This window comes from Mesoplodon densirostris, chromosome 3 (assembly GCF_025265405.1).
Source record: "Mesoplodon densirostris isolate mMesDen1 chromosome 3, mMesDen1 primary haplotype, whole genome shotgun sequence".
Classification (NCBI taxonomy): Eukaryota; Metazoa; Chordata; class Mammalia; order Artiodactyla; family Ziphiidae; genus Mesoplodon; species Mesoplodon densirostris.
The window spans coordinates 6,671,856-6,694,905 of record NC_082663.1 but is presented as its reverse complement, the minus strand read 5'-3'; the positions used below and the strand labels follow the sequence as shown (position 1 = coordinate 6,694,905).

General features: G+C 48.8%; 1 protein-coding gene across 1 annotated transcript; it reads left to right on the top strand.

The window, feature by feature from the left end:
* The first annotated feature begins 7,127 nt into the window (after positions 1-7,127).
* On the top strand, positions 7,128-21,987 carry CFAP90 (cilia and flagella associated protein 90). Its single transcript, XM_060091581.1, has 4 exons — positions 7,128-7,176; positions 7,378-7,612; positions 19,674-19,790; positions 21,792-21,987. The coding sequence occupies exons 2-4, from the start codon at positions 7,466-7,468 to the stop codon at positions 21,969-21,971; spliced, it is 444 nt and encodes a 147-aa protein (XP_059947564.1). The 5' UTR covers positions 7,128-7,176; positions 7,378-7,465; the 3' UTR covers positions 21,972-21,987.
* Positions 21,988-23,050: the final 1,063 nt, after the last annotated feature.

Sequence of the window (23,050 nt, the reverse complement as noted above, 5' to 3'; positions counted from 1 at the left end):
GGGGCGTGGGCGGCAGGCTGGAGCTGTGGAATGGTGCGGTGACAGTTCTGCCTGAACAAAACAGGCAATTTTCCATACCTTGACCTAAAGAAGGAATGCTGTTTGGCTGAACCAAGCCTAGACAGGGAGGGTAGATGGTATCTTGGGATGAAGAGATGCTGGTTGGTTCTTTGACCAGGATTCTACCTGCTGACTCTCTACACCTGGGTGCATTTGGAGACTTGGTAAATATTCATTAAGTAAAAGAAGGAATAGGAAGGAGCAGAACTGAGCATATTTGATAGAATTCTGGGGGATAAAAAGTCAGTTCCCTCTAAAAAAGCTGGACCCTTCATTCAGGGAGGGGGTCTTGGCTCCATGGTGGTGAATAAGCCTCCAAAAGCTGAGACTTCCCCAAACTGGAAACATATCCAGACCCACCTGGAGTCTAAATACATAGTGTAGGATTGTTACCTAACCCAACTCGGGTCCGCCCACCCACGTGCAGCAAAGCCAATCTCCTGACACGGGGCTGTGGTGAAGGAAAGTGCAGCATCTATGGCAGGCACCAGGCAAGGAGTCCAGGCAGCTGGTGCTCAGGAAGCCTGAACCCTCCGATGGGCGTCAGCAAAGCATTTTTTAAAAAGGCCAAGTGAGGGAGGGGGCGTCCCAGGGTGTGTGATCAGCTAGTGCACAATTCTCTGATTGGTTGATGGTGAGGTAACAGGGTGGTGTCGCAGAGGTTAACGTCAGTCCTTAGGCTTTAACGTGCTTGTGATCATCAGGTAGTTAATTTCTTCCATTTAGTGGTGGTTTTAGCATCTGTAAAACAACTCAGGAAATGTGCATCAGGTACCATTATCTATTATCTGGGTACTTCAGAGAGGAACTACAGCAGAGGACATGGGGGAGGGGACTGTCCCTGAAAGGCCCCTTAGGGTCCTGCTCCGTTTCAGGATCATGAAATAAGTCGTTCCTTGTCAGCTGTATGGCCAGTACCTGGAAAACAGTAAGTGCTCAGCAAGCCATGAGGGCTCTTGTTGTCATTGGTACAAGAGTTACGTTGCAGTCAAACTTCACTGTTACAGCTCCTGGAGAGGGAGCCCATCACGGATGCTCTATAAGGAGGAGCACCGTTGCCTTGATGGTTAAGACTCCTGGGGCAGCAGCTTGAACCCGTGACCACTCCTTTTGCTAATTAGCATCACAGACACCCTGCTGAGAAACCTCAGTCTGTAAAACCTTTGCTGTAATAAGAATGGAACACGCCTCTATTGCCTGCAGGATCTGAGCCTCGTGGGTCATTCTGGTGTAGAGAAGCAGCCTTGATTTCCAAGACGATGCGGAGCTTCAGATAGAGGGTTTGGGACACAAACCCCCTTACCTTTTTCTTATCTCTGAGCATCCTGGTCGTCTTCTCAGGCCAGGCCTCATGTTAGTTCTCTTATACACAAGCTTGCTCTCTGCATTTCCAGCCCAGCTTTGTTCAATTTCACCCACATCCTCTACTCATCCTGTCATCCCTCTGCCTGGTTCCTCTGGTGTGCCGGCTCCCTTGCCTGTGTAGTCAGTAAGCCTTACCTTTTGTTGGTGTTCTTTGGCTGTTGGCTCCATCATAAGAAATTTTGCCTTAATATACTTGAAATCCCATCTCAGAAAAAAACTAAACATCTCTGTCCCCATCTCCTCCCACAGTCTCTGGTATATAGGGCACACTATTTGTGTCTTGAACTGATATTCTGGGTTCTAATGTTTTCAATAAACAATCTCTCAGTAATTCTACTGTAACTTTTATTATGGAAAACACTGAACACATAAGTGAGAAAGAATAGTATAATGAATTCACATGAGTCCCTTTATTCAGCATGACAAAATACCCAAATTTTCCAATTCTGTTGCATCTATTTACTCCCATATTCTTTTTTTTTCTTTTCCTTTTTTATTGGAATGTTTCTTTAAAAATCCAAGCTATCATATACTTTTATCCTAAATACTTCAGTATGAATCCATAGCCAATAAACTTTTTTCTTTTTTATTTAACTATTCTGCCATTACTACAATGAACAAAACTAATAATTATTACCTGTGATCATTTAATACCTGGTCTATATTCCAGATTTTCTATACTGTCTCAGGAATATTTTTTTAATTTTTTTTATTGAAGTATAGTTGATTTACAATGTTGTGTTAATTTCTGAAGTACAGCCAAGTGACTCAGTTATACATATATATACATTCTTTTTTTATATTCTTTTCCATTATGGTTTATCCCAGGATATTGAATATAGTTCCCTATGCTATACAGTAGGACCTTGTTGTTTATCCATTCTATATGTAATTGTTTGCATCTACTAACCCCAGACTCCCCCTTGGCAACCACAAGTCTGTTCTCTATGTCTGTGAGTCTGTTCCTGCTTCGTAGATGGATTCATTTGTGCAATATTTTAGATTCCACATATGTGGTATCATATGGTATTTGTCTTTCTCTCAGAAATATTTTTTAACTGTTGATTTGTTTGAAGCAGGATCTGAACAAAGGTCACATACTACTTTTAGATGTTATACCCCTAAGTCTTAAGTCTCATGTCTGTAACTGCCCCCTTCCCTCACCTGGTTTCCATGTTATTAATTTATTGGAGAAGTTAGATCAATTGCCTTGTAAAATATCCCACAGTATTGATTTGACATTTTCTAACTGGTTCCTTTGCTATATTTCCTGTTAAACTAAAAGTTACATCCAGAGGCTTGCTTAGATTCAGCTTAATGTTTTCAGCAAGGATGCTTCAGAGGAGATGCTGTGTATTTGTTTTACATCATACCGTAACGTCTCGTTACCCTCTTAGTGATACTCATTAAGGTTGATAGTGGGTTCCTGGATCAGCAACAGCCTGATCCATCCACCATATCGTCCCCATCAACCTGTCACCTAACGGCTTCAGCGTCTGTTGATGACGGTTGCCTAGATTCATTATTCCAACAGGTGTTTAAAAAAAAAAGATTTCCTAATGCTATCATTCCTTTACTTTTATTATTTTCATTATCCTTTTATTTTATTCCTTTACTTGTATTCATCTATAAAGAAGAAATTTCTCCCATCAACTATTTTTGAACTCTAAAATAAGGTTTATGCACAAACTTATGGTTACCCAGGGGAAAAGGCAGGGGAGGAATAAATTGGGAGATTGGGATTGACACACGCACACTGCTATATGTAGAATAGATAACTAATAAAGACCTACTGTATAGCACAGGGAACTCTACTCAATACTCTGTAATGGCCTACCTGGGAAAAGAATCTTTTTTTTTTTTTTTTGGAAAAGAATCTTAAAAAGAGTGGGTATATGTATATATACAACTGATTCACTTTGCTGTACAGCAGAAACTAACACAACATCTTAACTATACTCCAATAAAAATAAAATAAGGTTTACACAGAAAAAAAAAATGAGATAAATGTGTCTTTCCTTGTATCAAGGTTTAGAATACAGAGGTGGTTATCTGGTCAATATTTTATTTGTCTGTTTGTTTAGGATATTTATGAATTCATGACATTTTATATACTGGATGTGCTTCAGTCCATTACAGTCATCTTTTGGATTCATAACTTGTCCTGTTTTAGACCGGTGGGATACCCTTTAGGATGGCCTCTTTGTCCTTTTGACCTTGACACATTCGATTTTGAAAATTTCTTGGCAGAAGAGGATGTCCCAGGCTCACTTACCATCTCCTGTCTCAGCCCTAGGGTCCACCCTCTGTAAGGAGCACTGGTTCTGGCAGGTGGTCTTGCTCACTGCTAGAGCCATCGGTATCGGGGGTTTTTCATTTGGGGCATCTATAAAATCACATTCATTTTGATTTCAAAATCGACAAGGTGAACAAGCCAAAATTAAATTTGCACTTATATGTCTTGATTCATAAGTTTGATGCTTAATATGACTCCAAGGGACTCCATCAAGTGAGTGACCCAGCCTACAGGAAAAACCTGATGACAAACATGCTTTCTAAGTCTACCAGCAGTACTCACGCCTCTTTACCAGGGAGGAGGTGTCGAGTGAGGTAAAGGCGTGTTACCCCATCACGGACCACTGCCCGTGCCCCAGAGCCTGTGGAGATGCTTTGCAGGATGGGCAGTGGCTCCCCTGTCCCAGGAGCCAGGGTCATGCAGTAACTGTTAAACAGCACTGATGGGGGATCCGGAAAAGGTGCAGCAGAAGCACCCTTTCATACCCCTGGAGTTGATAATGACCTTTAGGTTTGCTGGGTACACAGACGGGCAGTTCTCCCAGCCGGTGACGGGTATGTGTGTTTGTCCATCCACCCCTCTTAACTCTGAACCATCATAAAAGCAAAGGAGTACTTAATCCAAGGGATTTTAAGCTGTTTTTTTTTTTTTGCAGTACGCGGGCCTCTCACTGTTGTGGCCTCTCCCGCTGCGGAGCACAGGCTCCAGACGCGCAGGCTCAGCGGCCATGGCTCACGGGCCCAGCCGCTCCGCGGCATGTGGGATCTTCCCGGACCGGGGCACGAACCCATGTTCCCTGCATCGGCAGGTGGACTCTCAACCACTGCGCCACCAGGGAAGCCCTTTAAGCTGTTTTAAAGCCTGTGAATTAAAGTCCAATTATGTTGGGCCACTTAAATGATTTTACAGTGACATTTACAAATAACATGATTGTAAAAGCTTTCAAATTTAAAATGGAGATATCAACTTTGTTTTAAAATTTCTGCATTTTCAACAGAAGATTTTTTAGAAAGATGATGGCATTTTCATGTATTCATAGGTGATTTTCCCCCCTCTCTCCACCTCAGTTAACAAAGGTTTACAAGGTGGAGAGGAGGCCATCTGGACACTTTGTTCCTTGGCTGCGTCAGTGCGCTGGCTGAGAATCGCTGGCTAAAGCTTTGTGCTTTGTCCAGGCTGTGGCCCCATCTCTGAGTGGTCTGAGGGCTCCAAAGGAGAAAACCATTCCCTCAGACCAGCCCCCCCACCTTTCCAGATATTCCATACACCTTTCAGGAGGGGCACCCACTGCCCTGTCACCTGCATTAAGTCACATCCTACCTGCATCTCAGTTTTCTCATCAGCATAAAGAACCAGAGGGTTCTTCTGAACTTAACAAGTCTGTGGGCTCATGAGGACTCATGTTAAATATAACACACACACCGCCCAAGATGTGCTGAAACCACCGCTAATGTGACATGTGACATGCTAATGTTGCACATTAGCTTTCTCCTTCCCTGCCTCAGATTAACAGAAATTCTTCCTACCAGGTCTCCCCCTGCTTACATTCTGCCCAGGTGTCAAGAGAAACGGGACAAGTCCCAACGGCAGTTTGGACTAGGCACCTCCGATGCTCCCATGAACTGCCTGAGTTTCCGCAGTGGAGGCCGCCCTCCAGTGTGTCATCCAGCGGGGAGCTGCATGCAGCCGGAGGACCTGCAGAGCAGGCTGCATGAACAGTCAGCGGTCAGCACGCCCATGTCAGCCTAAGCCAGACCAGTGTAACGTCATCACCCAGCGTCAGCTGCGGGCGCCGGTGTATATCCATGAGGCTGGCATGGGATTGGGGGTAGACATCCCAGACTACTGAGGTTGGCCTTTGAAACAAAGCTGATCTGTGCACCCTTCGATAGCTCAGCTGGTAGAGCGGAGGACTGTAGAAACAAAGCTGATCTGATCTCCTGCAGAGTGAACTTGTACTCAGCGTGCCTTCTTGTACTATTAACCCACTTACTTTAAGAGCAGGGTTTTCATTCTTTTATCCTTCCCTCCCCCTACACAGAACTTTGCAAGTACAAGTCACAGACACAAGGGACTTAAACACATTAGACTCTTTGACCTTGTATTCCACTCATGTCCCCAGAATACATAATAGGATCATAGAGGAGAAATGTTTTTTTTTAAAGGAACTAACATCTCTTGATAATTGAAACTGGCAACGTTGGTCTGACCTATTGTTTCCTCCACCTCTGCTTCCCGCCCTGCAGCTTCTCAGCCTCACATCTGAATCCAGCCCCGGGGTGGTGGCCATTCCATGGGGCTGCGCCCCCCCTCCGGACAGCAGCATGCCGCCTCAAGTTGATGCCTCCTCGTACCTGTCACTGTCAGTCCCAGGGCTTCTGTGGCACCGAGGAGACCCACTGGGGGCCTAGGCAGCACTGCGCAGGGGTCCTACAAAGTCAGGAGTGAACAATCCAGAAGGCAGTCTCACCCCAGGAGGACTGGGAACAGGAAATAAAAAGCGCCATCATGTTGAACTGCAGGTGGTTCTGAGAGGCTGCTCCAGGCTCCTCAGAAAGTCTTGGGCAAGGTCGAGCTCCAGCTGCCCTCAGGGGTGACCTTGAGAATTCAGCCTTATACAGACTTCCCTGCTGCGCTCACTCCTCTGGTCCCTTCCGCCTGCTCCTTGGAATGACCTCCCAAATAAAGCAAGAGCATCCAAGCCCTTGTCTCAGACTCACCTTTAGAAGGTACCCAAGCCATTATGGCAACTGTATTTCTTACTGAGTCACCAACTATCTGTTCAGTACCTACTGTGTGCCAGACTTGAGCCATCAGAGTGTATGTGTGCAACCATGCCCTGTACAGCTGTCAGTCTGGTGCAGAACAAATTGACATTGAAATCGAAGCGAACAGAAGCACGTCCACACAGCTGTGGAAAAGGATTTTTCAATGAAACGACTTCGGTCTCACTTTTAGCTGAGGTCTCAAGATAATTGGTGTCGACTGCTCCCATTTTGCAAAGTGTGAGATCAGATCACCTGTGCAAGGCTTGTGACGACTCCTGACCATTAGCTGAGACCTATATCCGGTCTTTAAAAGAGACTGGAGAGGTTGAAAGAGGTAGTAGACTATGAGAGTTTTTTTGTTTTTTTTTTGTTTTTCCTTTGCTGGTGCTTTTATGAGGACCTCTGCCCAGGGGAGGATGAGAGCATGGTTGCCAGAAAGTTTTACATTACACACGCGGCCCGCTCTATCTTCTTACTGGGCAGCACTGTCCCAGACCCTCTTCAAGTTACTTGCGTTTTCACACCTATCACCTGTCTTCTTCGTCACCAGACTGTCAGATCCCGGTGGACAAGGGCTGCTTGGTTCAAGGCTACATCCCCAGCGCCGGCACTCAGTAGGTGCAAGGTCATTAACTGCCCAGCGAACAATGGTCTCTGAGTGAACGAACCGACACTGCGTGGAGAAGGGTAAGCAGGGCGGAAAGTGCGGATCCCAGAGGTGCCTCCCACCCGGGAACCCCGCAGCGGCTTTAGCAGGTGAGGCTCCCGCGACGCCCCAAGAAGGAAAGACCCGGGTGTGCACAGAAGTGCCGGGGGGCGGGGGAGGGTCGGCCCCACCCCTTCCCCGCCCCGCAGTCCAACCTAGCGTTGCGCCCCCTTGGTTTCCAGGCAACGGCCGAACGCGGGCGCCGGGCAGCCTGCGGCGGGCGGACTGGGACCGGGCCCCTCGGCGGGCGGGACCGAGCACGGCGGCCGGATGGAGGACGACGAGGAGGAGATCACCGCCGCCACACTGCGGGGCAAGCCCCGGCCACCGCCCATTTCCGCGCTGTCCGCCTTCAGCTACGTCCCGCCGCGGCGCCAGGACCCCAAGGAGCACAGCTACTACTACCGCCAGGGCAGGGTGAGCGGCCCGGGGCGGGGCGGGAGGGGCTGGAGAGCAGGGACCGGAGCTGTGGGGGCATTGAGGGCAGCGCTACACTGCGGGGGAGGAGGGAGAATAGGGGCGGGGTCACACTGCCTGGGAGGGGACGCGGGGAGGGTGCTGGGGACGGGGTTTCATTGCCAGGAAGGGGTCCTGGGGGCGCGGCCGCACTATCCCGGAGGGGCCTGAGGGAGGGGGAATGGGGCACCGCCGGGGAGGGCGTTAGAGGGAGAATGAATGGCGCGGGGCTACACTGCCCGGGATGATGCTGGGGGCGGGGTTACACTGCCGGCAAGGGCTTCTGGGGGCGGGGCTGCAGGCCGGGGCCGCCCCGCGGAGTGTGGAGGGCCGGGGAGGTGGGGCTGCAGATTCGGGTTAGGACTCCGGGGGCGGGGGTGCACAGAAGAGCTGGGACGGGCTTGAGCGGCACCGCCTGTTCGGGGTTCGGGGCGGGGCGCAGGGAGTCAGGGGGCGTCCGGGGCAAAGGGGGGTGGGAGGGTGGGGGAGTGGCCTCCCTCTGGGGCTCCTACACCCCAGAGTACCGCGACTGCGACCACCGGCGTAAGGTAGACCCCCGCGCCCCCCACGAGAGCATGGGCAGGCGCGGAGCCGAGTATGGGGATGGGGGGAGGGGAAAAACGCTCACCTGGAAGGGGGCTGCGAGGTCGGGCGTGCGGGCTGGGCGGCCGGGATTGCTCAGCGGGTGTTCGGAGCCTTTTAGGGGTGGGTTAGGGCCGAGTTTTCCCCCGGGAAGTGAGGGAGAGCCCCTGGGCTTCTGCTCCTTCTGCCGGGAGCAGCAAGGTGAGCCTGGTGCCCAGGATCTGGAAGAGGGTCGCAAGAGCGCGGGGCCACCCAGCCGGCAGGGGCACCGCTGCTTCTGGGGTCTGCCTGCCGCAGGCCTGGGCCGGCCCGAAAACAGCCACTACCTGGAGGCTTTCGCCGCAGTGACTGCGCCCGGAACGCCCAGGGCGCGGAAACCCTCCTAGAAGCCCGCCTGCGAACAAGGAAACCTCGAGGCAGGGCTGAACTGCCGCTGGCAGGGAGAGCGCGGCTGGGAGCGTCCCAGGATTGTGGCCGGGCCTCACCAGGCACACACGAGTCGTGGGAAAAGTCTGAGGGTCTGCGAAGGCGACCCTGCAGCCAAAGCAGGAAGAAAAGCGAAAGGAAAAGAAACATTCAGAATTTGCGGGGGTCGTTTATTCCTTTCTTCTCCATGTTTTTCCTAAAAGTCTCCATCCAGTCTCTTGTACTGTACGTTGCTGCAGCCTGTCTTGCAGCTGGGGAAGCAGGGGCATCATTATGAAAAGATTGGAGATGCCCAGCCTGCAGGGATGAGGGGTGGCCTGAAGAGGCATCTATAGATTAACCAAGTGCCTGGGAGGAAGGAGGTCTTTCCCTCCTGATGTGTGAGGTGTTCCCACCAGACACATCCTTTTCTTCTCCCTCCCCACAATCTACAGAGCCCAGGTGAATCCCCATTTAGATCAGGTCAGCACACATTTGAGTACTTGCCACATGTGAAAGGATACCATGGAGCTTAGCCGTGCAAACAGAAGCAGTAGTTTCTAGTTTAGACAACTGTAAGGGGTTGAACCGTGTCCCCCTATTATTCTTATGTTAGAGTCCTAATCCCCTGCACCTCAGAATGTGACTTTATTTGGTGACAGGGTCTTTACAGAGGTCATCAAAGTGAGGTCATTAGTGGGGGGCCCTCATCCAAAATGACTGCCGTCTAGGAAAAGAGGCAGTTTGGCCACAGAGAAAGACCTGCGTAGAGGGGAAATGATGTGAATGGACAGGGAGAAGACAGCTGTCTGTAAGCCAAGGACAGAGGCTGGGAACAGATCCTTCCCTCAGGGCCCTCAGAAGGAACCAGCTCTGCTGACACCTTGATCTCTGACTTTGGCCACCAGAACTGTGCGACAGTATATGTCTGTTGCTTAGCCCTTGGTTCTGGGTACTGCGTGTTTTGGCAGCCCCAGCAAACCAACACATAAACCTCAGCCAGGAGGATCTCTTGTATCTGGTAGCGCCTCTCTGCTTGGCTTTGACGATATGGAAGGACAAAAGGACAGGAGGAAGAAAGGGGACGCCTGTAGCTCATCTGTCCTTGCCTCCCTGTTTCCTGACTGGCCCGGGCTTGAATATCTCTGCTGACCATAAGGACAGGAATGGGATTGAGAGCAGTGGTTCCCAACCTCACAGCCACCATGGACCTCATATCTTTTCCTCCCATGAGCAATATATTTTGAAGGAACTTATTGCCAGTGAATTTATGAGTCACGCATAGCATTAATGCACAGCATGAGAGAACCAGCCAAAAGTCAAGGAGTCTTGATGTTTTAAGTTGGTCCATGCTGTTTTATTGAAAGTATATAAATATTATCCGGCTTCTTGACATAATGAAAAAATTCACAGTACACCATTTTATGTGTATCTTTGAGGGGTCTTATTGATAACCACTTTGAGGCTATAGGGAAATAAGATAAGGGATTAAGCAGGTGGGGGCCAAGATACATATTTGTCAGAGATAAAAGCCAGGGTGCTGGATCCCGCTAAGGACTCTGGGCAAATGGGTTTGGGCTTGGGGAGACTGAAGCTCTGAATCAGATGGATTTACCCATCCAGCCACTAGAGCTGTGGGCCCCGGAAAAATCAGAGAAGACCCCTCTACCCGCTGTGGGCCAGACACTACCAAGGGAAAAGGGGCACAGTTGAGTTTGGCAGACTCGGTTTATTCTTCCTAAATTCACCAATCTGACACACGGCTCCACCTTTCTGGGGCCAAATCTACCAAGGGGCAGAGAGACGCCCAAGGTATGAGGTGACCAGGGCTCCGTACTTGGAAGCAGATCAGAAGTGGACAAGAAGTGTGCCCCTCTGGTGCAGGGGCCATGCACAGGAAGCCACCTGGGCCAAATCTGCCCTGCCACCTGTATTAAGAAAGTTTTATTAAAACACAGTCACATGCCCACGTGTATAGTATTGTCAATGGCAACCACACAGAGTTGAATAGTTGCCACAGTGACCATGGCACCTGCAAAGCCTAAAACAGTGACTATCTGTCCCTTTACAGAAAACGCTTGCCAACATCTGCTCTGATGTCTTACTGCCAGTGGAAGGATGGGCCTTAGACAAATTAATGCAAAGTAGATTTTAAGAAAAAAAATTCAGTACTGTTGATAGCTGGGGTCACAGGCAAATTCAAATCCTGAGGCCTTTTGCATCACAGGGAAAAAAATGATGCAGGAGAAAGGTTAACACCTAAATAAAAAAGCCTTCAAAGCAGCAAGAACAACAAAAGACATTTCAAAGTCCATTTGCAAGCCAGCTACCAATGGTAATAATGACCTTGTATGTGCTGGTATTCAATCAGCTACAGGATTCCAGAAGCTGATTCTCTGACCTTGAGATCATTTGGACTAAAAAGGATGAACTCTGTATCACAGGTTTGCTGGGGTCTCAGCTGCCCCTAAATTCTCTGTAAATAATTCCAGGCCCCGCTCAAAGCTGGGAAGAAACATTGCAATAGTAGCTCTTAAGCCAGTTGCTGTGTGTCACACTCACCGGTTAGTTCGTTAGTAACACAGGCCCAGGAGTCCTGTGTTATTAGTCCTCTGTGTTATTAGTTCAAGTCACAGACCAAACACTCCGTCTCACCTTGCCCATCTCAGGATCAGGAATCAAACAGCACCAAATGCATGGAGCTGTTATGAGAATTAATTTAAGTAATGGGTGGAAAGTGGCACATTGTAAGCCCAATGTAAGAAGAGCTCTTCTTCTTATTATTTTTTCTTCTTAGTAACGATTAGAGTTTCCTTTCATTGAGGGTCCGGTCTGGGGCCTTTTTTCCTCCACCTTGTTCACTGTTGGAAATTAACACAGGTGAGGCAGGTAGCCTGCGTGTCAATCTGGTGGTTCCTGATGTTCTATAAGGCATCTCCCCCGCAGGAGCCCAAAGTCAAAGCTCTTGCAGCAGCACACTTATTTAAAGCCCCAGTAATACCCTGGATCTTAAGACAAATTTGTCCTCTAAAGCTGCCAGCGAAAATGCTATCAACTCCTGTCCTGCTCCCCAGGGAGCCTCTAGCGGTGTGGGCTTTTTCTACAAAATAGTGTTCCATAGGTTCAGTTCAATGGTGTTTTAAAAGTACTTTGTTCTTCTTCTGCCTCGTGCACCATTTCTGCTACTGAAATGGAAAGGCTAAGTCAAAGGAGAATGCCCTTTTATGACAGTTTTGATTCTATTTCTCAAAGTCTAAAAGCTACATTAACAAAAAAAACTTAGGCAGTTTTAGAATATGCTTTCCTTCATGCTAATGTGAATTGTGGGTAGCTGTGTCTTGAGTGAAGCTTTGCTCAGAAAATCCAACTTTAGCTTTGGTGGGATTAGCCGACTCTCCATGATGGTGTGTGGTGGAGAGGAAGAGGCAAGGGGCTGACTCTTTACCCTCCTGATACTGAATTTCCTTTTGCCTCGTGCAGCCAAGCGCTTGGTAAACATAATGATGGGTGTTGACCGCACAGAGGTGCAAAGGGGCGTCCCTGAAGGGCCTATGCCCACGTCCAGGATACAGGAAGCGTTCAATACCAGCTCCCCGAGCCCTTCCTGGACCCTCTTCACCTTTAGGCATCAAGTACGTCTGCCATACAGGCTTGGCCACTCCTAGGGGCTGTGGAGGACACGTGAGCTCCGGTTCTGTTGCTGGGCCACCTGTGAAAATCTAGGCAAGTTTCTCTCTCTTTATCCATCTTGCACCCGCATGCCCTCCAGTCCCAATGTGTACTAGCCAAATGCAAGCATGCCCGCCCCGCCCCCTGCCCACCAAGACACACTCCCCATCCTGCCTGATCTTCTTTGCATGTATTAGTGTCTAACCTACTAAATACTTTACTTGGTTATCTTGTTGTTTTTTTCTCTCCTATTAAAATATGAGCTCCATGAGGGCAGGGATTTATTTGTGTGACCCCTCTATCCTCAGCAATTGAAAGAGTGCCCATGGTCTCATAGTTGGTGCGTCATCAATAGCTGCTGATGAACCAGTGAGGATGAATAACTGGATGCGGATTTTTTAAACAAAGAGACAAGTCACCGATGGATGAGCTTAGCTTCTTAGACTAAACAGAGGTTTCCTTTTGGATTATCTACTGTTTGGGTTATCCTTGACCTGCTCTTCTCCTCGGGGGACCAAACTTGGGAGTGGACTCTGGTTGCCTCTCTGTCTGGGCTGGCTGCGCTTGTACTGTTCAGTGACCTGCCCCTGGGAACTTAAGGCCTGGAGGGTGGGGCTGAGTGTCTTCCTCCAGGGCAGGTGGAAGGGGGGCAGGTCACCCAAGAGGGAGAAAGGAGTGAGAGGAGAGGTCATGGGTGCCCTTCTAGCGGAAGTGATTCCTCTGGAAGGAAACACCAGGAATAGGGAATTTCCTACCAGCTGGTTCCTCCCAGTCATGACCACCCCTGTGAGCACACGGTGCATGCCTTTCCACGTGCGTTTATGAATGCAGTCATGTGTGTTGAATTTTTAAATATAAGAACATGTTCACACACGATCACACATCTATGTGTATATATTTGCAGCATGCTTTTTTCATTTAATAGTGTATCTCATACTTTTTTTCAAAATCATCCCCTTTTAAGAAGTACAACAAGCAAATGATACATGAAAACAAACAGCATTTTCCCCAATATATTTGACCAAGTGACAACATGTAAGACTAGATTCAGGTTTCAGCCCCCGTGGATGGCCCTTTCTTCCTTGATGTAAATTGCTGGGGGGCAGGGGGCGGAAGAGGGGGTGAATGGGGAGCTGGTATCAGTGGAAGAGAGAAGGCAACTGGCTTCATTCTTATTAAATTGATAAACTATTCAGATTATTTGGAAAGTTATGAAAATTTCCCAAACTTGTGATCTTAACACACCAGAGAGGAAACACAATCTTTGCCACAAACCAAAGAGAATAGTTGAGTATTGTGCTTTTTAAAAAGTTATCATTACGTCCTTGACAAGCTACATTTCTTCTGAGAGATAGAATTTTGAACAATATTAAAATTAATGAAAACATACTCCTTAAGCTTCATACACTGCTTGACTCCCAAGGAGAAGCACTGAATTTATCAGAAGTAAAATGAGGCCCTTATGAATCAAAGAAAACCATTTTCAGTCACCTTGGGAATTTTCAGTTTTAAAAGTAGGTCACAAAGCTCTGGGTAGGCAAACAGTACCTGAAAGCCTCCAGGTGAGAGGGAGCAGTACTATGACCCCTGAGGAGAGGAGATGAGAGTGGCTCGGCCATAACCTTATTAATAAAGGTGGGCTAGGATGTGCTATGCAAACAAATGGACCCCAAACCCTGAGAGTCTTAACTTAGTGGTGTGTCAGAGCCTGATCATACTGACAAAGAGGGGATTTTTAGCACCTCTTCTGAACTCTGCATTCAATTGGAAGCCTGAATTTGGCCATGATGGGAGTATTTACACCACAGAAATGAGCAAACACTACAAATCAGGTCTTTTTTCTCCAGAGAGCAGGTTGTTAACATAAGTGCGCCAGTGGCCTTAAGCATATAAACATAACGGAATGAAATACAGCCCAATATGTATGTTTCTCCTGGGCAGGTCTTCTTAATGCAGTTACTTGGGAAACTGAGCTTCTCTGTTTTAGTGACTCCATTATTGCCAGGGCCTGAGAATCTTTGGGACTTTGGGTCTTTCCATGGATCCTTTAAATTGCTGGTCAGTGAGCAAGGAGAGAGACTGTGGAGGCTGTGAGTTTTTTAGGGACCAGGCCTAGAAGATGGCATCCACTGGTTTCACCCACATTCCCTGGCCAGAGCTGGTCACTTGGCCCTGGCCTAATTTTGATGGAAACTTACAATGAAGAGTGCATTTATATTCAAAATGGTCTGAAAGGGAGGAGAAAATAAAGGACTTGAATCTCAGTTTGCTCAAAATCTTCCCCCAACTATTTGTGTGAGAGTTTGTGTAACTTCTGGAAGGAAGAGAGCTTCCAGGTTTGGGAGGAGGCACTGGGTATAATAAAGCCCACAACCCCAGAAGAGACAGCCCCCAGGCCCCCTGTGGGCTGGAGGTGGTAGGCCAGGACTTCTTCCTTGTTTATGAACTTGCATTAGTCATGATAAGCTAGGTTATGCTGCAGTAACGAACAACCCCCGAAGTCTCAGTGGCCTGAAACAAAGCTTATTTCTCATGCTAAGCGTCCAACAGGGATCAGAAGGGTGACTCTGCCCAGTACCGTCCCTCAGTGGCCACCGTGGAAGCTGCTAACACCTCAGTCTGAAGCTTCAGGAGTCCCTGGCACCGGCTCTTAAATACTTCTGATTGAAGAGTCACATGTCACCTCTATGCACCATTCATTGGTTAGAACTGGGTTCATGGCTTCACTAACCTAAAGGAGAGGGAAGATTAATCCTCTGTGTAGGCAGTAGAGGAGCACTGAACATTGGTGATGTCTACCAAGCCAGTAGGTCTACCTGAACGGAGTGTTCCATGGTTGGGTCTCTGGTTCCACTGCAATAACCTTTGTACTACCTCTATCCTTACTTTCCATCATTCAAAAGATGGCTACTTCTCCTTACCGTGTATATTGTTAGAGCCGCTGTAACAAAGTACCACAGACCTGGCTGCTTAAACAACAGAAGTGTATTGTCTCACAGTTTCTGGAGGCTAGACACCTGAAATCAAGGTGCTGGCAGAGTTGGTCCCTTCTGAGGCTGTGAGGGAGAAGCTGTCCCCCGCCTCTCTCCTTAGCTTAGCCGTCTTCTCCCTGTGTCTCTTCATATCATCTTCACTTTCTGCCTATTTGTGTCTGTGTGCAAATTCTTTTCATGAGGGCACCAGTCTTATTGGATTAGGGACCCACCCTATCCCAGTCTGACCTCAACTAATTACACCGGCAGTAATCTTGTTTCCAAATAAGGTCATGTTCTGAGGTACTAAGGGTGAGGAATTCAACATATGGATTTAACACACAGGGAGCTTACTTCCCAGTGGCCTTGGCTACAGTGGTATGGTCCCTCCTGTCAACTTCATTTGCATCCACTTGTTACCCCCAGGCCAGACAAAAGCTGATCCTTCCTTCTTTGGTGCTACTGTACTTTGTACATACCTCTGTTCCTCCCTGGGTGTTATGTTGAGATATTTTAATTAGTGGGTTTATTTCCATTCTCAGCCTTTAGGTGGTCTGCTTTAAAGTAGGGTCTCCTTATTTCTGTGCCAGAGTCTAGGAGAGTGCCTGGCACAAAGTAGACCCAACGTGCTTTGGAGGCTGAAAACTGAAGGCCCCCACTTGTCTTATGGCGTCAAAGGAGCTAAGGAAATCATGAGAGAAAAATAAAGGGGCTCTGCTTTGCCTTTAAAAAAAAAAAAGTCATCTGTGAAATAGAGGAAATCCCTTGAGAGATTTTAATAGCAAAATATCAGGAGCCCAGAAGCTCTGTTTTGTGGCAGCATCTAAATCCAGTTTGGCTTTTCTTAATATCATTTTGCTTCAAATCATAAAGGAATAAAAAAGACCGAAAGAAGAAAGATTAATAATTGAAATCCAGGAAAACCCAGATTTTTGGCTGGATTAGGTATTGGAAATGGACAGTCACATTACTAAGTAAGGCTGCCTGCCTGGTGATGGATTAATTTTTTCTTATTTTTCAATGACAGAAAAAAACTCATTTTTACTCTGGAAAGTCCTGAGTAGGCAAAATCCCCACACAGAAGACTTAAAGATTCTGATCACATCCATCAGCAGTGAGATTTCTAATAAAGACTCTTCTAAGATATAGTAGGCTGTTGGTACCTAATCCTGGGGATGGGAGTCCGGCATTGCTGCTCATGGATCTTACGTTTATAGAGTATTTTAGGAGACCCAATTAGAATGAGAAGCAATAGGCATTCTTCTGTAAATCTGCATATTGCAGTGGGTTTCTCCATCACAGGAGACAGAATGAAGCAAGACTTCCTTCCCCGTTCAGGTAACAGTGATGACATTCTCATTCTGTTCTTGAGTTCATTCCTCCCTCTTTAGTCTTTCTCCCAGGACAAGTCCAAGGACCCCAGGGGCTTACTCAGCTCAGGAGGGGCAGGCGGGAATGGGCCACCTGCACAGGAAGCCGGCACAAGGGGGACCCCTGTTTCCCCTGCTGTCGGGGCTGCCCCCGTGTTGTGGGGCTGAGCCGCACACCCGGGAGCAGCTAGTCACTGCAGGGAACAGAGACTGGCCGCTGGCCTCCTCCTCCCTGGCCCAAGGTTCTCAGGGTGCAGAAGGGGGCACCTCTGGCTACAGGTGCAGCTCCCACTCAGGTGCTCGGTCCTAGGAAACCAGGTCATTCTGTTGCCCACGGCAGCTCTTTCCCGAAACACACCCATTTCATGGGTCAGTCAGGCCAGGAGGGATTCCAGTGACAATGGAACATCTACATTATGGCCACGAGCCCAGCCTACGTTACCGTGTAAATGCGGGCGATGTAGGGGTGATGGGGCTTCAACTCACTGTTCGTGTCTGCCTCTGCTGGGCCTGGCCAGTAGCTCTGAACCCCAAAGGGAAGGGTCTGCATTGCAATACCCCCTTTACAGAAGGCGAACATGCTCCTTTGGAGAATTTGTGTCCCACCATCCCAGCAGAATGGGTGGCATCCTTGAGCTTCTGCTGTGTCTCTGCCGGACCCGCTGGCCCGGTAGCTTACCCAAAAAAAGGTTTGCTGTGGGGTTTGCTTAATCTCTCTAGGCTAGAAGTGAGCACCCAGCCAACCCCACCAGCTTCTGCTTCTGCGGACATCCTACACACTGATGTTACAGACACAGATTTCTTCTTCATTTCCTAAAGGTTTTTTAAGTTTGAATTTTATTTGATAAGCAAATGTCTTATTTTTACATGGTCAAAGTGATGGATATTTTCTTTGTGATATTTCCGCATTGCTTTCTTGCCTAGGAGGTCCCTTGTGGGTTTTCCTTTCAGTTACTTTTCTAATCCATCCAGAGTTTACTTTTGTCCATAGTGTGATGTGAAGACCCATCTTTCTTTTTCTTTTTTTTCCCAAACAGCTAGCCAATATTCACAGTACCAAAAGCTGAATAATGTATCACCTCTCCACTGATTTGGGTCTTTTGCTTTTTAATCCCACGAGTACAAGGTTACCTTCAGGAGGTTGTAGGGTGTAGGTGGCCTTCAGGAGGCATTGAAGTCAGGGCCGGCCAAACCAATGCATGCACAGGCCCAGCAGCTGAGTGGGGGAGGGAAGATGAAGCCAAGAAGAAGCTCCTGCGAGCTGACCTCGTTCAACGACCATCAGGGCACGGATTCAGAAGCCATGGCTCCTGTCTCTAGCCACTTGGAGTGACTCGGAACATAGGCAAACCAGGATTCCAGCATCACTGAATAAGTGCCTTGAACATGGTGCCACTGAAATTCTGAAGAACTTGAAAATAATATTTCTAAAAGATGGCGTTGTTTTCCTAACTAGATGGTTCATGGCACCAGGACAGCAGCCATGTCTGAGTTATCTCCAAACCGTCCCGAGCAGGGGTGGCATGTCTTGCACAGGATAGATGAACTGTGAAGGAGTTTTCACGGCTGGGCTGAAGCTACATCACACTCCAGCCATATTCACTGCTGTCAGCAGCTCTTGAGTTCCCACACTGAGGATGGGCGGGATGTGTTTTCCTACAGACTGCACACAACGTGCCTCCTTTGCACCGTTACCTTCTACCTCTGTGTTCTTCAGTCGGAGGGGACTCTTCTAGCATTACTATTCAGGATAAAAACAAACAAGCAGGGCTTCCCTGGTGGCGCAGTGGTTGAGAGTCCGCCTGCCGATGCAGGGGACACGGGTTCGTGCCCCGGTCCAGGAGGATCCCACGTGCCACGGAGCGGCTGGGCCCGTGAGCCAAGGCTGCTGAGCCTGTGCGTCCGGAGCCTGTGCTCCGCAGCGGGAGAGGCCACAGCAGTGAGAGGCCTGCGTACTGCAAAAAAAAAAAAAAAGACAAGCAAGCAGAGGTTAGAGACCCCATGATCCCAAATCCCAGCGAGATGGAGCATCTGCTTTTGCTGCTGGAGGATTCAAGGCAGCTGGCACTTGGCTGGAGGAACAGAAATGACAGGCCTGACTTACAAGGTGAAGATTAAAGATCAGCTAACACGTGGATTTCTTTCCCTTTTGCTAGATACCAAATGAGGCAGTTTTATTTTTGTAGTAAGAAAAATTGGGGATAAAAAAATGGAGATGTTACAGATGGCAGCCCTGTTAATGGGATCATTTTCTAACACATTAGAGCTGTGTGTGTGAGTATTTTATACATATGTTTGCTATATATGTGTATATTATACATATGTATATATGCACATATATAACATATACCAAATATATGTGTTCACATATATATGAATTACAGTTTTTATAGCTGCCACATATGATTAAAGAAAATATTTCTCTCTAGAGAGGGAGAACTTCTATTTGGGTATATTGTCCTAGTATTCAGATATTGTTACTTTTTCAAAGCAGTACAAGCCTATTATAGAAAATTTGAGAAATTCAAGAAAAGTAGAAATGAAGGAGAGGGACTTCCCTGGCGGTCCACTGGTTAAGACTCCAAGCTTCCACTGCAGGGGGCGCGGGTTCGATCCCTGGTCAGGGAGCTAAGACCCCATGTGCCATGCGGCACGGCCAAAAAAAAAAAAAAGGAGGAGAAAACACATATATTGAGTGGATTATCATAATTTTAAGACTTGAGCCCTAGGGTGGAGTCAGGGAGAGCAAGGAGCCTCCTCTGGGAAGGAGGGGTCTGTAACAGTCTAGGAAAAGTGTCCCTGGAAACATCTCCACCCTGTCGGGCCTCGGAACTTGGGGCCTGGCGTCCCTGCTCTGGTCACCGCCCGAGGTGTGGTGACCTTCCCCATACACGTTCGGTGCAGTCGGAAATCTCTATACATCTCCACTCTTCATCAGGGAGAGTTTGGGCTCTCAAGCCACACGAAGCTTCCACAGCTCAGCCCTTGAATAAACCATGGCTTCCTTTCTCTTTTTATTCCCAGACCGGAATCATTTCCCTCTATGACTGTGTTTTTAAGAGGAACCCAGGTTATAATCAGAAATTGCACCGAGACGACAGAGAACACGCAAAAAGCCTGGGACTTCACGTTAACGAGGAGGTAATAGTAAGGCAGGGTATCGCTGGGTGTGAACAGGTTCACTGTGTGTGTGTTTATTTAGCACTGCGTGCAGTTGGCTGCACGTAACTCACCTTTGTGAGGCTCTCCTCTGTCTCACTGTGCCCGGAAGTGAAGACTAAGCTACTGCCACAGCTCACTCCATTCTGCCTTGTTAAACTGCGTGTTAAGTTTTGTGACTGCTGTTTAGTCCTCTAGAATGTAACCGTTCCATGACAGCAAAACTCAGGAGTTCTTTTCAATAGATAAATAGGTCTTTGCTTAACCTCCCAGGCCTGGCTATCATAGTTCTAAGAACACTGGCCTTCCAGGGATGAAACCACACACGCAAGAAAGAGTATTTCTCCGTAGTTACCAGGCCACTGTATGTACCACATACGGCTCCGTTCTTCTTTTATCTCTGCATGGTTTTCTGAGAGGAAGGGCTTTGCTTCTTGTCAGCTGCACAGGGCGGGTGGTGACCAACAGAGGGAACCAAACTCACAGGTGAGAAGGTCAGGCTCACAGCAGGTACAGGGGGTTGGGTGGTGGGTTGGAGGTGTGGGCATAGAGAAGGGGGGTTGATAGGGATGGGGGTGGGGGAAGGAGGTTGTGCATCCCCTTGGCATGGTCGAGCCCACCTGCCGCTGGGTTAGACCCTCTTCCACACTAGGACATTGTCTCTGTAAATCTGATCCGAGGACAGTATGTTTATTAAAATCTGGATTCTGTATTAATATCATAATCTATACAATACACAGAAATCTGGATGAAAAAGCTTCTGGAGGGATTTCTTTTTGGATCAGAGGATTTTTGCCTGTGGCAGTTAATGTTTAAGAATGCCACCGTGTCACTTTCAAAGAAACTTTTAACTGCTGTGAAATTAAGTGATGGAGGTGCTATGAAGTATCACCACTTAAGTCACGGACACTAACTTTGTTTTTCTGTTGTTATGGTTTGTGTTCATTCATTCCAAGTTGGTAGTGAAGTTAGTGCTTTTCTCTCATAAGCACACGCCTGGCATGACTTAGATCCAGGCAGAGTTTCTGAGCACCTCCCATGTGCCACTGAGTGTAAAGGGAAGAAAACAGAACTGTCTGTCCTCCTAGAGCTGACATTCCCACGAGGAGACAGAAAAATAAAAGCCAAATAAATAATGACCTGGATGCCAGGTAGTGATAAGTGGTATGCAGAGAAATACAGCCTTTTAAGGGTATGGAGAAAATGAAAGGGATGAAGGGGGCTGGGGGCATGATGGGGGGCCTGGGGAGATGAGGGTATCTGGGGGATGGAGCATGGGGAGATGGGAGATCTGGGGAGATGAGAGGTCTGGGGAGATGGGCGATCTGGGGAGATGGGAGATCTGTGGAGATGGGAGATCTGGGGAGATGAGAGGTCTGGGGAGATGAGAGGTCTGGGGAGATGGGAGATCTGGGGAGATGAGAGGTCTGGGGAGATGGGAGATCTGGGGAGATGAGAGGTCTGGGGAGATGGGAGATCTGGGGAGATGAGAGGTCTGGGGAGATGGGAGGTCTGGGGAGATGAGAGGTCTGGGGAGATGGGAGGTCTGGGGAGATGAGAGGTCTGGGGAGATGGGAGGTCTGGGGAGATGAGAGGTCTGGGGAGATGAGAGGTCTGGGGAGATGGGAGGTCTGGGGAGATGGGAGATCTGGGGAGATGTGTATCTGGGAGAAAGAAGAAGGCGGACGGAAGACAGGCAGGAGGAGCTTGGGGAAAAGGGAGGAGAGGGGGAGGAACAGGACCCTGAAGTCAGTGGGTACCTGTTGCCCCGTGCGAGACCTTGGTCTTTCCTCTAAAAGACTTGAGGACAGCGGCAGGCCCTGAGCAGAGGGGACAGGGTGTGAATTGGTTAAAGAGGTCCCCCCCCCCACCGGCGTCAGCGTGGAGGGGCCCTAAGAAGCCAGGTGGAGGTGGGGCACAGGCGTGCGGCACGCGGGCTGGACAGGTAAGAGCGTTCTGCTCCCCGACCCTCACCCCCAACAGGAGCGCGAGAGGCCAGTGTGGGTGCTGACGTCTTCCGTCTACGGGCGGTGCATCCACCAGCCTGTGGAGCCCCCGAACCGGGATCACAGACGCGCCGGCCACGTGAAGGCTGACTTCTACCGGAAGAACGACATCCCCAGCATCAAGGCGCCCGGCTTCGGGCACATTTCTCCGGCCTGACGCCCTCGCATGGCCCGAAGGGCGCGGGCGAGAGGGATGGCACTGGGGGGTGGGGGTGGGGGGTGGGGGGGGACGCGGTGGCCTCAGGGCCCCTGTGTGGACCTCCCAGGCCAGCGGGCGCCCCTGATGTGCCCCCGATGCGCTGGGGCCGCGGGAAGGACCGCGCAGGCCTGCTTCCCGCACGTTTCCTTGGCCACCAGCCTGGCCAAAGGCCTGCGAGTCTGAGGATGGGCACCTACCTAGTATGACGGTTTTCACGCGAACCGATTTCAGATGAAATGATGTTGGAGACTGATCCATATGAGCATCTGAATACAATGAAAACCTTGCTGCCCCTTGACAGCGGTTGGGCTGATCTTTGTTCGCTCCTCTCCACGTCTGCGAGTCTTCCTGGCAGAGGCACTCGTGGCCACGGTGCGCAGGTACTTTTCTTACCGGTTATGGAAGCCGGTACGAGACTTAATGGGGATATAATGAAACTGCCTTTCGGCACAGCTGAACTCTAGCGTCTACAACTCCCCCCCCCCACCCCGCCACAGGCCTGAGCCACAAATAACAGAATTTTGGACACCCGAGGACAAAAGCCCCTAGTAGGCTGGGTGGCCTCGGTGGCCAGCAATGCTGCTGTCACCCCTCGGTGGAGAAGCAGCCCGAGGTCACAGGAAGGGATCAGGCTTTGGCGCTCGACAGACTTGGGGAACACTGTGGCTCCTGCATCTTCTGGGTGCATGGGGTAGGGGAAATTGACTCACCTACTTGAGCCCACATTTCCTCAGCTTTAACGTGGGAGTTCTAAACCTTGAGTTTGTGTGGCAAATCCATAAGCCACTGGAGTGCAGTCTTCACCTGCACGATAGGAGCTGTGACTGTCACTTTGAACGGTTTTCTTTTAGGAAGCAGCTGCTGCCTTTAACCAAAGTTAGGAATGTTTACTTTGGAGGTCATTTGAAACTTATTCAAGCATTAAGATATTGGCTATGTTTTTAATGAATGGATCTCTTGCAAGAAATCATCCCTCACCTATCAGGATTAAATTTTCCACAGCTTAGCAGTTAATGGGCAGGTGATCTAATTAATTT